The sequence below is a fragment of the Chiloscyllium plagiosum genome, chromosome 34 (genome assembly GCF_004010195.1).
Source record: "Chiloscyllium plagiosum isolate BGI_BamShark_2017 chromosome 34, ASM401019v2, whole genome shotgun sequence".
NCBI classification, from domain to species: domain Eukaryota; kingdom Metazoa; phylum Chordata; class Chondrichthyes; order Orectolobiformes; family Hemiscylliidae; genus Chiloscyllium; species Chiloscyllium plagiosum.
Genome location: NC_057743.1, coordinates 11827359 through 11843567, shown reverse-complemented (window position 1 = coordinate 11843567; position 16209 = coordinate 11827359). Strand labels below are relative to the sequence as shown.

The window sequence follows — 16209 nt, the reverse complement described above, 5'->3', positions numbered from 1 at the left end:
CTGGAGAAATCTGCATTCATCCCTTGTGGTTGGAGGGTTCCTAGGCAGAAGATGAGGCGCTCTTCCTCCAGGCGTCGTGTTGCTATGGTCTGGCGATGGAGGAGACCAAGGACCTGCATGTCCTTGGCGGAGTGGGAGGGGGAGTTAAAGTGTTCAGCCACGGGGTGGTTGGGTTGGTTGGTGCGGGTGTCCCAGAGGTGTTCTCTGAAACGTTCTGCAAGTAGGCGGCCTGTCTCCCCAGTGTATAGGAGGCCACATCGGGTGCAGCGGATGCAGTAAATGATGTGTGTGGAGGTGCAGGTGAATTTCTGACGGATATGGAAGGATTCCTTGGGGCCTTGGAGGGAAGTGAGGGGGGGAGTTGTGGGCGCAAGTTTTGCATTTCTTGCGGTTGCAGGGGAAGGTACCGGGAGTGGAGGTTGGGTTGGTGGGCGGTGTGGATCTGACGAGGGAGGTCACCCTCACCTTAACCTTCTTCCAACTATCGTATTCCCAACTCCCTTCCCCCAAGTCCCTCCTCCCTACCTTTTATCTTAGACTGCTTGGCACACCCTCCTCATTCCTGAAGAAGGGCTTATGCCGAAACGTCGATTCTCCTGCTCTTTTGACGCTGCCTGACCTGCTGCGCTTTTCCAGCAACACATTTTTAAGTGTATAAATGTGTCACTCTAGTCTAGGATCTGCAACTGAGGCAAGCATGCTACCATTGATTCAAGCTGATAGTTTTGTCCTTTGGCACTACAGACAGTACAGACAATTGGGTCTTCATATATAGTAGAATTAAATAATGTAACCAACCTAGCAGCTTAAATGTGGAACCATGAATATTGTTGGGTTATGGACTCCAGTTTCAGTAGACTGAATGGATGGAAACCATTCTAAAATTCAATGTATCAATAGAAACTGAATCAATGTAAAATAGAGAGAGCAGTGTACTGGATCTATTTTCTCAAAATGAGATCAAAAATTGAATAATGATATAAATGGTAAGATCCTCAATCTTTCCAGACTCTTTCTGACTGCTTTAGGTGAAGTGAAAAGTGGGATCCTTTCATGCATTTTTTAGATAGTGATTGAATAGCGAAAGTATGCCATTTGGTCTGCTTCACTAGCAGGTGAGAATGCAAGATTGCTGAGATTTCTTGTCTCATTGACTCCGTCTGATAGAATGTGAATCACAGACTCAAGGTCTCTGAATGGAATGTGAGTGTTCTTTGTATGGACTCCGGCTACATGTGCAAATATGAGTTTACTACTGGTGTGTTAAACACGCAAGTGTATAGGGTAGGAGCTGGCAGGCATGGATTTCTATTTTGAGATTGGAGATAGAAAGCCCTTTGGTAATTTCACAATATGTTCTGCTTTGAGGAAATTTGAGCCAGTGAATGTAAAAGTGGGGTTCTTGGCCATTGCGATACAATCCTGGTTCACAAGTTGCAATACATACACTGTTAAAAATGATGAAGGATCCCATCATGATGTTGTCACTTATGCCATGCCCTGGTTTTCAAGTGATGGATTTGCCTTCACTATTTTAAGTTTAGAATGCACATAAATTCAGCCATTACATAAAATGAGATAGGAATGAATGATTGTTTTAAAATTAGTTTCATATGAGGAGACAGTTTTTATTCCTGCAAAGTTTGACCTAACAGATAAAAAGAAAAAAATTAAACTGCTAGTATACATCTGTGTTCTCACTATTACAGTTGATTCAAAAAGTCTTGTAATATTGAAGTAAAGATAAATGTGATTACGGCAGCATTTAAATGCATTGTGCGATAACAGAATTTTTGAAATTTTAGATGAAATTTTTTTAGACTGTTCAAATTTAACCATCGGTATTTTGTGCTAAAACAGAATGTAATTTGAACATAATAGCTCTTCAGGCAAAATCAACTCAAACATTCTATTGTATCAGTTCTGTAGTTTCTTGCGTAACTCCATGTTATGTACTGACAGCATTAAATATCTTCTGTAAATGATGAATGCATGGCTTAATTTTAATTGATTTTCATATGAATTAAAAGTAATATCTTGATTACTTTAACAAGTCAAAACAAACTTGAAAGATCTGCACTACTTTGGTGTAGGCTGTTGCAGAAAGAAAATACAGTGAAATTAAATCTGTTAGTAAGTAAAATATAAAAATGTTTAGTAGCCCTATTCCGAGGATTTGGGAGGGTTTGGTTGAGGTGAGTGAGTTCAAAGGCACATTCCTTTTTTGGAGAAGAATTACTGTGCTCTTTCATTTCAAATATGATCCCTGATTTATTCTTTGTGAGCCGTAGTCCACATAATTGAAAGTTTTCCAAATTATATACGAGTTTGAATGGGATCTCGCTCAAGAAAATTGGGAATACCCAGACTACATTATACAGCTGTGTTTTATTAAGTAGAAATTTGGCTTTCATCTGTCAGGCTCTGTCTGATAATGCTCCTATCACGTTCCTTGGAATATTTTACTGTTAAATGTGATGTACAAATGCAAGTTGTCATTCATAATTGATCAATGTGAACTGTTTCTCCATAATACTGATATATAAATGTGAAGTATTATCTTTGATTAATTTCAATTATAAAGAAATAATTGTAACTATTTTCAAATTGAAGTGCTTTTAATATTTTTTCAATGGCTAAAACACCTTTTAAAAGTTAAATTTCAATTGCCTGTGTTTATTAATTCCAAACTTGACGTTCTGACAAATACAGAGGCAAATGTGAGAACTGCAGATGCTGGAGATCAGAGTAAAGATTAGAGTGGTGCTGGAAAAGCACAACAAGTCAGGCAGCATCCGAGGAGCAGGAAAATCGACGTTTCGGGCAAAAGCCCTTCATCAGGAATGAAGGCAGGGAGCCTCCGGGGTGGAGAGTTAAATAGAGAGAGCCCATTTATCTCTCCACCCCGGAGTCTCCCTGCCTCTATTCCTGATGAAGGGCTTTTGCCCGAAACTTCGATTTCCCTGCTCCTCGGATGCTGCCTGACCTGCTGTGCTTTTCCAGCACCATTCTAATCTTGACTCTTGTGACAAATGCGTTTAATACATATTCCTTCCCATCTATTCCTCACTAGAATAATCTGCTCTTACCTGTTGATGTCTGTGTAACTGTTTGGGCTGCTTGAAGCTGAATAATGTCTATCCGATTGTTGACTTCAGAGTATTTTCCTTCAGCTTCTGTAATACGAGATTCCATCTGCCGATAGCCATTTTCCACTTCCATCATTTGCATGACTACATTTATCCAGTCAGTCTCCTGTTTCCTACTAAGCTCAGCCAGAATGCTAGTCAGGTTGGCCACTTGGATTTTCAGCTCTTTAACATCATCACAGCAGGTCGTGAGTTTCAGAATGTTAACTCCTCCTGTGGTTCCCCTTCTCCGAGGTGCTTTCTGAACCCGGCTGTAGCTTGGAGAAACGATGCAGAGGAACAAAATGAATGAAAGAAGCCAAAGGAAAATTTTGACTGTCATCTTTGGAATTTAATTAATGTAAAAATCTTATGTCCTTGGGCTTAAAACACTTGCCGCTTTGGATTATGTTTTCAAAAAACGTTAACAAAACTAATGATCTGCTTTGTCAGAGTGTTTTAACGTTTTGTATTAGTAGTTCAGAATAATTAGAAGCACATTGTTGAGAGAAATTCCTCTTGTGCACTTTATCCAGTGAAGATTGAAACTTGCGAATTAAGTGTTCCTGGTGTCCTTTTCTGAAAAATGTAGGCAGTCTTGAAAATAGCTCGACACAGCATCTTAAATACCTAATGCATCTTTAGTCTGTGCCCCTCCCATTCCTTGCTCCTGCACATATGGCAGGCTCCTCCCAGTCCATCAATTAGCCTCAGGTGCTGACAGGAATGTGGGCTGGAGTTTTCTTTGAGAGAAGGATGCCTTTTGTTTGAAATTTGGCGAGCAAAGGACCTCAGTCCTGTCAGCTTTTCCTGATATCATATTACCAGTGTTGTGGAGGAAGGCAGCAACAGGTTTATGTATTTTTTGTCCCATTTCTTATAAATACATGCTGTGATGAGATAAAATATTCAAAGCTGTTAATACAGTTCAGTAATAACTTGCAATAGTACACCACACTCAAATACGCACACATGTCTACGTGCATTTCAATGAGCTTTTAAGCATAAAATCTATTCTACATCATGTTAGAATAAATATCTTTTGAAAAGTAACAAAATAACAAAAGTCAGCAATTTTCATTTTTGTGCAGACAGGATACTATGAGGTGATTACTTCAGACTGTTAAAATACTTAAGCAGCATACTGTTTCACTTACTTGTACAGCTGATATACATTTCATTTGAGGTTAGCCACAACATGTGACTCATGTTGCAGATTTATCCTGCAGTCATTTGTAATCAAAATTATGTTTCAAAAGTAGACTGCATTTTTATTTTGTGATATACTTCACATGTTAACTGAAATTAAGATAAACTGCTTTAAATAACATTGCAAACAGTAAATCAAAGCCAGCTCTTTCAGAATTTCAGATGTCTGTCCTCACGTTTTCCCGTATTGCATCCCATCTTCCAAGTTTTTATCCACTCGCTGAACCTGTCTGAATCTCTCTTAAACTGTCTATGCCATTCTCCCAATACTGGCCTTCCCACTTATTTTTGTACAGTGTCATCTGCAAACTTGACTATAGGATATTTCACTTCCTTCATCCATGTCATTCATATCTACTGTAAATAATTGTGACTCCATCGTTAACCCCTGTATCACTCCATAAGTTACAGGTTGCCATCCTAAAAATGAGGTTATGCTCTTTGGCAGGATGAATAGTGGAGCTGAATATTATTTGTATGGAGAAAGACTGGAAAAAGCTGCAGCACAGATGGATTTTAGAGTTCTCATCTATAAATCTCAATAAGCTAGCACCCAAGTTCAGCAGGTGATGGGGAAGAAAAATTGACTATTCGCCGTTATTTCGAAGGGAATGGAGTATAAAAATAAAGAAATCTTGAAAAAACGATACAAGACATGAATTACACCACTGTAAGAACATTGAGAGCAGTTTTGATCCACTTATCAAAGGAAAGACATACTAGCAAAGGGGGCAGTCCAGAGTAGATTCATCAGGTTGATTCCAGGTATGGAGGGATTTTCTTATGAGTGGAAGATGGTGTAGTTTGGGCCTGTACTCAATAGAATTTAAAAGAATGAGGGATGACCTTACAGGGGGTGCAATCTCAGAGTAAGAGGTTACCCAGTTAGAACAGAGATGAGGAAGAAATTGTTCTCTGAACGTGATGATTCTGTGGAGTTCTTTATCATATATGACTGTTGAGGCTGGGAGTTAAGTATATTCAAGACAAAGATAAATTTTTAATCAGTATGGGAATCAAGGGTCATAGGGATAAGACAGGAAAGTGGAGCTGATAATTATCAGATCAGCCATGATCTTATTGAATGGTGGCGCAGACTCGTTGGTCTGACTGGCCTGCTTCTGCTGCTTATCTTATGGTCACTCCACTGGTTACAGGTTGCCATCCTAAAATGCTCCCTTTACCCCAATTCTCTGCATTTTAATTAGCCAGTAGTCTATTTATGCTAGTATTCTACCCCCAACAGCATGTCCTCTTATTTCATTAAGTAACCTTGTGTGTAGTATGGTATTGAATGCTGTTTAGAAATCAACACCAAATTGTGACAGTTTCTTTAGTAACTGTTAACTATGTCTATTTAAAACCCTTTGGCATATATTAACTAGAATAATAATTATTGTCATTTACCAAATATTAGTTTTATGGAGTTTTGTGAACTGAACAGAACATTGTAATTCACAAATTGGTAGTGTCTTTTCATTTTCTCATTTTAAATAAATGCTGCAACCTGTCTCCTAAAATTTACTACTTTTCAATCACCAATACCGCCGCAAAATATTCCTCTGTTCAAACGTTTAGTACTGATTCTTAAAAATGTATTTCTTTAAAGTCTCTTGTCTCCCCATGCTGCTGCATTGTTCATGATTTCTGCAAATGAGACTGCATTGAAGTAACTTGCTCCCATGCACACCACAGAACCTCATTTTGCCAACATCTGGATGCAGAGTGCTTCACTTAACACTTTTACAACACACTTAATGAAGTCTGACCTCTGATGTAAATACCACAAAGTAAGAATAATTTGTTTATTAGAGCAATGACATATGTTGTTAAATAACATGTTGCTGGTTTTAAGAATTACAAAATACAATCTGCATGTGCAGAAATACAAAATATTGTGATAAAAATCCAAGTTACAATAGTCCTAATTCTTTCTTCTCTGCAACAGTATGGGTATTGAAATCTAAATACAAGCTTGACGGCTGAGATTGTGCCCCAGATTCATACTGTAAATTGGGCATGAATTTGCTGCAAGTTCAGTATTATGACATTTTAATAGCAACAGAGTAGCAACCCTGAAATGTTCAATTATTTTTCTCAATGTTCTCTACAGTTACTCACTGTATCCTCCTCAGATTCCTCTTTTGTTTTCACGTTCTTTGGGACCATCATCACTTATTCTGTTCGTAGTCATTGTACTACAGGCGGAGCGTTCCAAAACAGTGCTTCATTTCTACCCCAAGACTATTACCTTTACATTCTCTTCAGAATTTATCCTTGTCCTCATCACACATCTTCAACTGCATTCTAATCCTTAGTGACAATGTCCACAGTCAGCGTCCATATACACACTGATACCAGTCCATACCTTCACATTTCTTTTATAATTTTGCTTATCCAACCTGCTTTCCTACATGAGCTGCCATTTCCTCCAGTTAAACACAGGAAATTGCTGCAGTTCGTTGTGCATTGGGGTGAAGATAGTGACTGTTGAGCGTAGTGGCTGGTTCTAAAAATGGACTGCTTTGTACTAGATGGTGTCAAGCTTCTAGAATGTTGTAAGAACTTCATTCATCCATGCAAGGGGATGATATTCCATTACAATCCTAAATTGTGCTTTGCAGATGGTGAATAGGCACTGGGGAGACAAGAGGCAAGTTACAATACTGAATCCATAGCATCTGACCTGTTCTTATAGCCACATTATTTATATGGCTGGTCCAGTTCATTTTCTGGTCTGTGGTAATCCCTAGGATTGATACTAGTAACTGTCACAATCAGGAGGCAATGGTTAGATTCTTATTTGTTTGAGATGGTCGCTGTGTGGTCATGGATGTTACTTGTCACTTATCAACTTGATCAGAAACTTAGAAGATTTCAGGAGACTATCCAGAAGTTTGATGCAGGAGATTGTCTTTAAGAAGGATCTTGCAAAGGAGAGTTGAAATTAGGGGAGATTGCAAAAGTTTCAGGTCTCTGTAGCCAAAAGTGTGGCCATTCATCGGGTTGATGAAAAAGAGAGAATTAACCAGAGACAGAGCAAGAGTAGATTTGTAGGAAGCTTTAAATCAGAAATAGAAATAGAGGAAGTGAAGCTCTGAAGGATTTAAACCAACTTAATACAAGTGCCGCCTTGGGCTGTGCTTTGATTTGTCTATCCTTCCATACGTCAGTGATTCAGATACTCCTTTTACCACTCTGCATCCATTTTCCAAATGAGATCATCAGTAGTCACTGTTTTGAACAAATTATTGAAAATTATCACAAATAAGAGAACAAAATCAAAAGGAGTTTTCAATTAAACTGTGATTTATGTAATTTCATTTTGCAGCATTTTGTGGATACTAAGATGCTCCTCTTTAAATGAGCCTGTTTCTGGATTTCTTGAAATGCTGTTGTGCATCTTTGTAACAGCTGCATAGGTTGTTTTGAACTGAGTGGGCAGGATAACGTGTAGATGTACATTTATTAATGCCAAGCAGCAATATGTTACATAATGATTCCATTGCAGTGCGTAAGAAATGACAGGGCCTTTTATTGTTTAAAAATAAGTTGTTCTGTTGTTAAATTTACAGTTTCAACTATAACAGTGTCAATTTGAAGGGTCGATAGAAAATGAACATGCTCTAACTTATCATTAAGGAAAACTAACTGAAATGTGAGTTAGACAGCTGGAAACTGTAGTTGAACTTTTTATATTCGAATAAAGCTGATTCATTTCACAGTACACCTATGGAGATTGGTCTTTCTCATTGTAATTGTTTTCATTCCCATAATCTTTCAATATACTTAATTACAGAAATGGGTCTGGTTGCTATTGTAAATGTTAAGGTCATATGTTAAAAGAGTCCAAGACCGTTGGAAAGATTAAATCAAGACACATCTTTTGTGGAGAGAGTTTTTTTTGACATACTCAATCTTATTCCTCTCAGACCATGCAGTGTTGCAGGTGCTCATGTATTCATACAACTAATAGCCACTTTCTTCATTAAACATAGGTCTTAGTGTATTCCTTTTTTTCTTCAAATTCAAAATGTTCATAGTCTGTCCAAAGCTAATAATTTTTTTTTGTCTCACATTATTATTCACACCATTAGCATATCCCATGTTTCCCATGCTGTAAAATAAATTATTTTTCCACTTGGAGGTAGGGTACAAAGCAATCCATCATCTTAATGCAATATTCCATAACTTCATTATAATACAATAACCCTCTGAAATTATTTGATGATTGGTGACCTAATGCATGGAAACCTGCGTACATGTTTCTCTGGATTTAATTTCTTTGATGTTTATTTGACCTCAATTGTCACCAATTGTCAGAATGCTTTACAAAAAGAAATGCTTGCCTTAAGAAATTATTAGCCTTCTAAATCAACATGTTTTAAATCTTAAAGCTCAAGCTCCAAGAAGTTATAAGTGGCATTGGGCCTAACTTGAGTGTGCAACCAGTTCACATGACTAGTCAGATTTCATAACTGGTCTTTTTCTTAACCTTGGGTGCAGCCTCATTTTTCTGAGAGAGCCTGGACCTATTTATTGGGATGCAAACAAACCAAGAGATCTTAGATAAGCAATCTTACTTACAATATATCGATAAGCAAGATTGCTTATCTATGATCTCTTGGGTTTTTTTGCTGCTTTTGATACATAATCCTTTTTATTGAGAGGACTCTGAATCTTGACTATCACTTAACATCTGTCTTGCCTTTTTTTATTTTATAGATCATGCATTTCTTCAGTTCTGCCGAAGTTCCCTGACAATATCTCCACCTGCTTTGTAAAGATGCCTGTTGGCTTTTCCTTGGGATACCAATGAAATTTTGCGGTGTCTCTTTTTAATTGAATATATAGGACTTTCAACATGACAGACCTAACTGAAAAGTACTACATTCTCTTTATTGATCCTTAAACATACTTGTTTAATTTCCACAGTTTCTCTTCCACATCATGAGGTTCTTTAGGTGGCTTCAAAAGAAATTCCCTTTGAAATGCTGTTTGGAGGGTTGGTGTAGACTTGATGGGCTGAATGGTCTTCTTCCACATACTTGAATTCTATGTTTCCCATTGCAAAATTGCTGCTTTTTCAGCAATTGATTTAGACTGCCAGGAATTTGTTGTTGAAGCAGCTAAGGAAATTTTCAAATGTACACTTCCTGCTGTAGGAGCATCAAACCTAAATTTTTGATTACCAAGTCTTTCTCCAAAAGCCCAAACCATTCATCTGACTTCAGCTTTGTATGTACTGTCAAGAGGTACTTATCTGACTGTAAGATGGTACTTGCTACATCCTATCAGGCAGTTCGGTGTACACAACAAGTTCTTTCCAGATTTTCGACTCTTGCTTGGCATCTTTTATCAATTTAGCTTTAATTTGTTAATAGCCACTATAACTTCTCAATCATAGGGACTTCTACTTCTCATGGTATACCTGACCAATTCTGTGGTCCTTTCGTTTTTCAAACTATGAACCCTACTTTTATTGTTCTGGACAACTAATACTACTGTGAGATCTCCCCCTCCTATGTTCAGCATTCTTTTTACTAGCCTTGAACCTTTTTCTAGCACCATATTAAGTTTCAGACCCATTTTTAGAACTTTATAGTGCAATTTCTGGCTTTCTACATCTTCATCTCATTTTACTAATCTTTGGTTTCCTGCCCTCATCTTGCATGTTTGACCAATGCTCCTATTTCCTGGTAGTTTACCCCTCTCTACCTGTAGTAGTACTCGTCCATTCACTAACTCTTTTTGACATGTGCCTCTCGTGTCCATTTTTTGGCAATTGTCCTCTTGGGATAATAAGCATTATCCTTATTATATGATCAGACATTGCTGAAAGAATATTTGGATTTATTTCAAAAACAGTTTGATCTGGATTGGAACCCTCCCCCAATTGCAGTGAATTCCCTAAATGGACTAACCACAGGAGGGCCAATATTGGTTCACAAGTTAATCTGCTAAGATTTTTGAAACATCTCTATTCTTACCTAATGTCTTTCGCATACTCTATTACTAAAGAAACTTTCTGTATTTATAACTATAATGTTCATATTTTCACACACATATTTAAATTCATGTTTGGGAATTTTCAATCATTGTCACTTTGGAATTTAACTGGTGGCCCCAATTCAATCTATCATCTTGTTTTCAGTCTTTTTTTTATTATTATGCATGTTGTTGTACACACGGCAACAGGATTTAAGAGTTTATGAAGTGCAAGATAAAATGTTTTTCTTACCTTATCCCAAATCTTTAGGTCCATTGCTTCACCTTCATTTAAGTCTCTTGCTACTGGGAGACTTACTTCTGACCATGATGGTGTTCTTCAATTGTTTTCACATTTGTAATTGATCTTTTCTGTATGTTTACTATACTCATTGTCCCTTACTCCTGCATCCTTTAGTTGAATTTTAAATTTGAGAAGATGGGTAGGTAAATTGAATGTGTAGTTTTAAAACAATGAATCTTTTTTTGTTTAAGCTTCTATCGCCCGATGCTATTAACACTTAATTAATATTTTGATTAGACAAGTTGGATCTCGTTAAGGGCAGACAATAATTTCTAGGTTGTATAAACTGCAGATCAATTGACTTTCCAAACCCACTTGTCGTCTTGTACTCCAAATCCAGTGTCACTTGAGCCTTTAAAAGTAGGGATATTTCACTGGATATTACATCCGTGCTGCTGAAAACAGCTTACCCCTTCAATTTCACATGGAATTACTACTCTCTCTTAATTTACTTCAATGTGTTGTCATCCGCAAATTTGAAGCAAGTAAAGCTCTCAAATCCCTTAGCTTCACTCTGGTCCTTTATGTGTAAGTAATCTAGATAACATTTTAGCCAATCCACTCTACAAACTGGATGTGCATCCACTGTCAACCATAACAACATTCGTTGCATCAGCAAATCAAATTCATTTAAGGGTTGAAGCTTCTTGTGACCAAGACAATCCTTTCTGCTTGATACGTATTATCGTCTTCTCAACCTTCTGTGTTGTATATCATTTCAAAAGTCATCTTACTCCGTTGAGCATAATTCATTGCATAGTGACATTGAGCTGCATCTAAAATACATATTGATCATTCTTAAGGCATTCCTATTAGAGTCATAGAGATATACAGCACGGAAACAGAACCTTCAGTTCAACTTGTCCATGCCGACCAGATATCCTAATCTAATCTAGTTCCATAGTTCCATTTCCCAGTATTTGGTCCACATCCCTCTAAATCCTTCCTATTCATATACCCATCCAGATGCCTTTTAAATGTTGTAATTGTATCAGCCTCCACCACTTCCTCTGGCAGCTCATTCCATACCCGTACCACACTCTGTGTGAAAACGTTGACCCTTAGGTCTCTTTTATATCTTTCCCCACTCACCCTAAACCTATGCCCTCTGATTCTGGACTCCCCGACCCCAGGGAAAAGATTTTGCCTATTTACCCTATCCATGCCCCTCATAATTTTGTAAACCTGTATAAGGTCACTCCTCAGCCTCCGCTCTAGGGAAAACAGCCCAACCTGCTCATCCTCTCCCTATAGCTCAAATTCTCCAACCCTGGCAACATCCTTGTAAATCTTTTCTGAACCCTTTCAAGTTTCACAACATCTTTCCGATAGGAAGAAGACCAGAATTGCATGCAATATTCCAACAGTGGCCTAACCAATGTCCTGTGCAGCCGCAACATGACCTCCCAACTCCTGTACTCAATACTCTGACCAATAAACAAAAGCATACGAAACTCCCTCTTCACTATCCTTTCTACCTGCGACACCACTTTCAAGGAGCTATGAACATGCACTCCAAGGTCTCTGTTCAGCAACACTCCCTAGGACCTTACCATTAAGTGTATAAGTCCTGCTAAGATTTGCTTTCCCAAAATGCAGCACCTTGCACTTATCTGAATTAAACTTCATCTGTCACTTCTCAGCCCATTGACCCATCTGGTCAAGATCCTATTGTAATCTGACTACAGATGATACAAATATCTCAGCAAGAGGCCCAGCAATCACTTCTCTTGCTGAGATATTTGTATTATTGGTAGACACAGATGAGGTGCCGGAAGACTGGAGGTTGGCAGACATGGTGCCACTGTTTAAGAAGGGTGGTAAGGACAAGCCTTATAGTTCTTTAATTCCAGTTGATTCTCATAATTGCCAAAAGTTATCTCATCATTGCTCCTTTTGGTTAGGATCCTTCTTTCATATTGATGCTTAGGCCCCATGTCTGGACAGCCTTTGAATACTTCATCTTTTTGTTGTATGGTTGTCCTATTTTGTGTCATTAAAGCTGTTTTACCAGGAAGCTATTAAAGCTTCTGACAGCTATTTCAAAAGTGTGTTTTCTTTAATTCATTTGCAGGATGAGGGTATTGCTGGCCTGGCAACATTTATTGCCATTCCAGAAAATCATAGGTTGTGTTCATGGCATTATCGCTTCCTAATGATTTAGCTTCTAGTAGGAAGCGGTAGTGCCGTGTACATAACTTGTAATTTTCTTGGTAAAGAAGTAACCTGTTTCTACATGTCCACTTCATTTTCCCATTGATCATAAGTTTTAGTTTCATAAGCCATTGGTGAAAAAATTATATCTTGATACTTTTCACTTGGTTTCAGCCATTCATCTCTAACTGCCATTTTTCCACTGAAAGAAATTTCAGTTTCCATCCCTTGCTACCACTGTTTAATAGAATTCAAGCTGGTTTGCGAAATTGAAATCAAGACATATGAACTCCTGTTAAGAAACATAATTTCTTGGGAGAGGGTCTTTTTGCAGCACAGTAGTGGTGTCCCTACCTCTGGACTGAGAGACGCAGGTTCTTCACGCCTGACCTTCTCATTCCACACCTAGCGTTAAAGGTACCCCTATTTATTTGTGCTCAGACAGTTCGTAGCCCCTGCCTGTTCCTTCTAAATTTTAAAGAAGATTGTTAAGTTTGCTAATGTGATTATCAGATTTATGCATTTATCCTATCTCGGGATGCAAATACCCAAGATAACTGCAATTTTTTTCACACTCAGCTGTTGGTTTCTAGAAATAATCAATGGTGGCAGGGCTTGTAGAAACCATTGCTAGAAGAATCTATGGGATCCAAATTGTTTGCAAAGTAGACTTGAAAGAAACAAGGAATTATTTTGTAAGCTGTAAAGTGAGGTGTAAATGTTGAATATCAGATTAAATTCTCAAATACAAGAACAGTCTGGTTAGCCTGTAAATGATACGTTGTAAATTTTCATAATTGTTTTCCCTAATTCTGCTAAACTCAGTATTTTTTAGTTCCAATCTGCATAAAACACCTTCACAGAACATTGTTAGAATGTGAGCAGAATTATCAGTAGTTGAAGATGTGAAATCTTCTAAAGCCAGTTATTTAACATTTCCTGCAATTAATAAATCTACAGTATGTGTTTGCACTTTTAACCTAAATTTAGTCGACATATGGAAAAGATGCATTTATAGATTGACTATTTCTACTGTGACCGATGTCCCTGATTTCTCTCTTGCTGCTGCGTCTCAATTGAGCTGTTGAATTTTGGCTACCTGTTACTCAATTGCACCAGTAGGCACTTAATTTTGTTTAAAATATGGCATATTAATGTCACAACTCTTTAAAATAGTTTTGTAGTTCAAATGGAATCTGCATTGCTGTTAAGCTGCAGTTATACTGCAAGTTATATACTGGCACCTGTTTTCAATGGTGAAGATGACAGACTGTTTATCATTTTGAATAATTGCAGGCAAATTAACACCCAGATGCAGTGAGAATGGATGACATTGCATTTGGACATCTGAGCATTCATAGCAGATAATATTTAACTTTGCAGCAGTAAGAATGTCTGACTGCTTTCTAGGAATTTCAGAAACATTGCAGTTTAAAGTTTTGGACATTATCATGAGGTGCAGTGTACACCCAAGCTTTCAAACATTGTTGTGCTAGCAAGCAGATTTGTGGTGCAATGGATGTGAACTCCCAACTCCTGGAGATATTTTGACTGCCTTGGTTTAATACACTCAGGTGTCAGATGGGACCTGCTATTATAGCCACTTTACATCAATGTGAATATAACAGCGCTAATGCTTTATGATCAGTAGGAATACAGTTCAGTTTCACTAAACTTTCCTTACTGTTGGTGAATCTAGCAATAAAGGAAAGGGTGTGAGACAGCTAAATTTAAGTAAATTAACTTCTTAAGAAAATTGAAAAATAAATTTGATTCTTATCTTTCATGCAAGGTGCGAATCCTTGCCTTCAGTTGTGTTGTTAAAGAGAAATGTTACTGCTGGTGATTGCTAACTGCCAGACCTTTATTTCTCAGTATGCAAAATGGATTATATATTTCTATATTGTAGTGAAAAGAATTAGGGTTTGGAGTTTACAATAAAAATTATATATAATAACTTGTGCTTTATGTCTCATTCAGAATGCACTCTGTGCTATTTAGCATTAGAATTTTATAGTTTATTAGTTCCTAAGAAAGGACTTTGTTTGAACGGGCATTGTTTCAGTAGTTATATAGTTTGAAATCATTGCAAGGTATTTAGTGGAAATTCAGTTTTCAGCGTTTGCTTTTTATCTTCAAATTAAGTTGTCATTTGAAATAAATTTTTGGTTATGTTTATAATCTTAGAAGAAAATGTGGCTTTGATTTTACTCTTAAAATATGTTCGTCATTTAGACAAGGCTTTCATTTACCGCCCTTGTGACTGAACAGTCTGGACGTCAGACTCAGACAGGCAGTTGTTTCCTCCTTAGTTAAGTAAGATTATGTGAAATAGATGCAAATTAGGTGATTTTAGTCAATAGAATGTGGCACATAAATTTGACCAAGGAACAGAATAGTAGTGATTCAAATTCTATTTTTTAGTTGCTGATTCTCGGTTGATGCTTTTTATGCCAGAAAAAATATTTTACTTCCAAAATTAATTTCCATTTAGAAAGTGCTTCTCCTGTCAGAATTCTGAAGAGACAAATTAAAAAGAGACCAGCAGATTTATCGGGTATTTGCTCATAATCCTAAACTTGTATTCATTTTTTTAAAATTAGCAACTCCGTGCAAGTAAACAAAAAGTTTTGATTTATTTTGCATTGTTCATGTCCACAGATATTTCACAAAAGGACTTTCACAATTGTAATGTAGGCAAGCATGGAAGTCAGGTCAAGCAACCATAATATTTGTTTGTCATAAGTGACTTGGACCTCTGTAATTTAGTATATATGAAATGATTTGCATAATTTCTAATAACGTGCATACTATATAATTTTTTTTAACTTTATACACACGACACACAGATAATTCCTATGGTGTTCAACACTGCGTGTTTTAGTTTCTTGTAATATTTGCAATATAAGCTGAGAGTCCAACTCCCAAAATAAAAGTAATCAATGAACTTTGCATTGCTGAAATATACAATTTTATTTTTTTCCACATGTGTGGTCTTTTTCAAATGCTGCTTCATGAAACATCTAAATTCTTCTACTGAGCAAAGTGGAAATATGCCATTACAAAGGGTGAATTCATTTTTCTTCAAATAGAAAAAATTCAATTGCAACATAATTGGAACCAATGTGAAGAATGTGGTAAGTTATAAGCACGCTGTGAATTAGTGTATGGAGCTTTGTTGTAGCGTTTCGTGCTGTAATTCCAGACCGCTATTGCTGATAATCCAGAGGCACAACACAGACATCTGGTTTCCTCTTTGAAACGTGGGTAAAATTGTTCTTTTACCAATGAGAGTCAAATCAAGAGCCTGCTCTGATTAAATTGAAAGTTTTTAAAGCTAATCCCTTTACTGTGATTTAACCGAGTAGCTTGCATTAATGTTCTTGTAACACCAACTTCTTTATCAAATATGAAAACAAGCACAAC

General features: G+C 37.2%; 2 protein-coding genes across 3 annotated transcripts in view; one reads left to right on the top strand and one right to left on the bottom strand.

Annotated features, from left to right (window-relative positions):
• Positions 1 to 3471, bottom strand: part of angptl7 (angiopoietin-like 7) — an 11384-nt gene extending 7913 nt beyond the window's left edge. The window contains exon 1 of the mRNA XM_043675590.1: positions 3090 to 3471. Within this exon, the coding sequence (XP_043531525.1) occupies positions 3090 to 3471 (382 nt within the window). The remainder of the gene's footprint in view (positions 1 to 3089) is intronic.
• mtor (mechanistic target of rapamycin kinase) overlaps positions 1 to 16209 on the top strand; it is a 367086-nt gene that overhangs the window by 163433 nt on the left and 187444 nt on the right. The gene's annotated exons all lie outside the window — the stretch shown is intronic.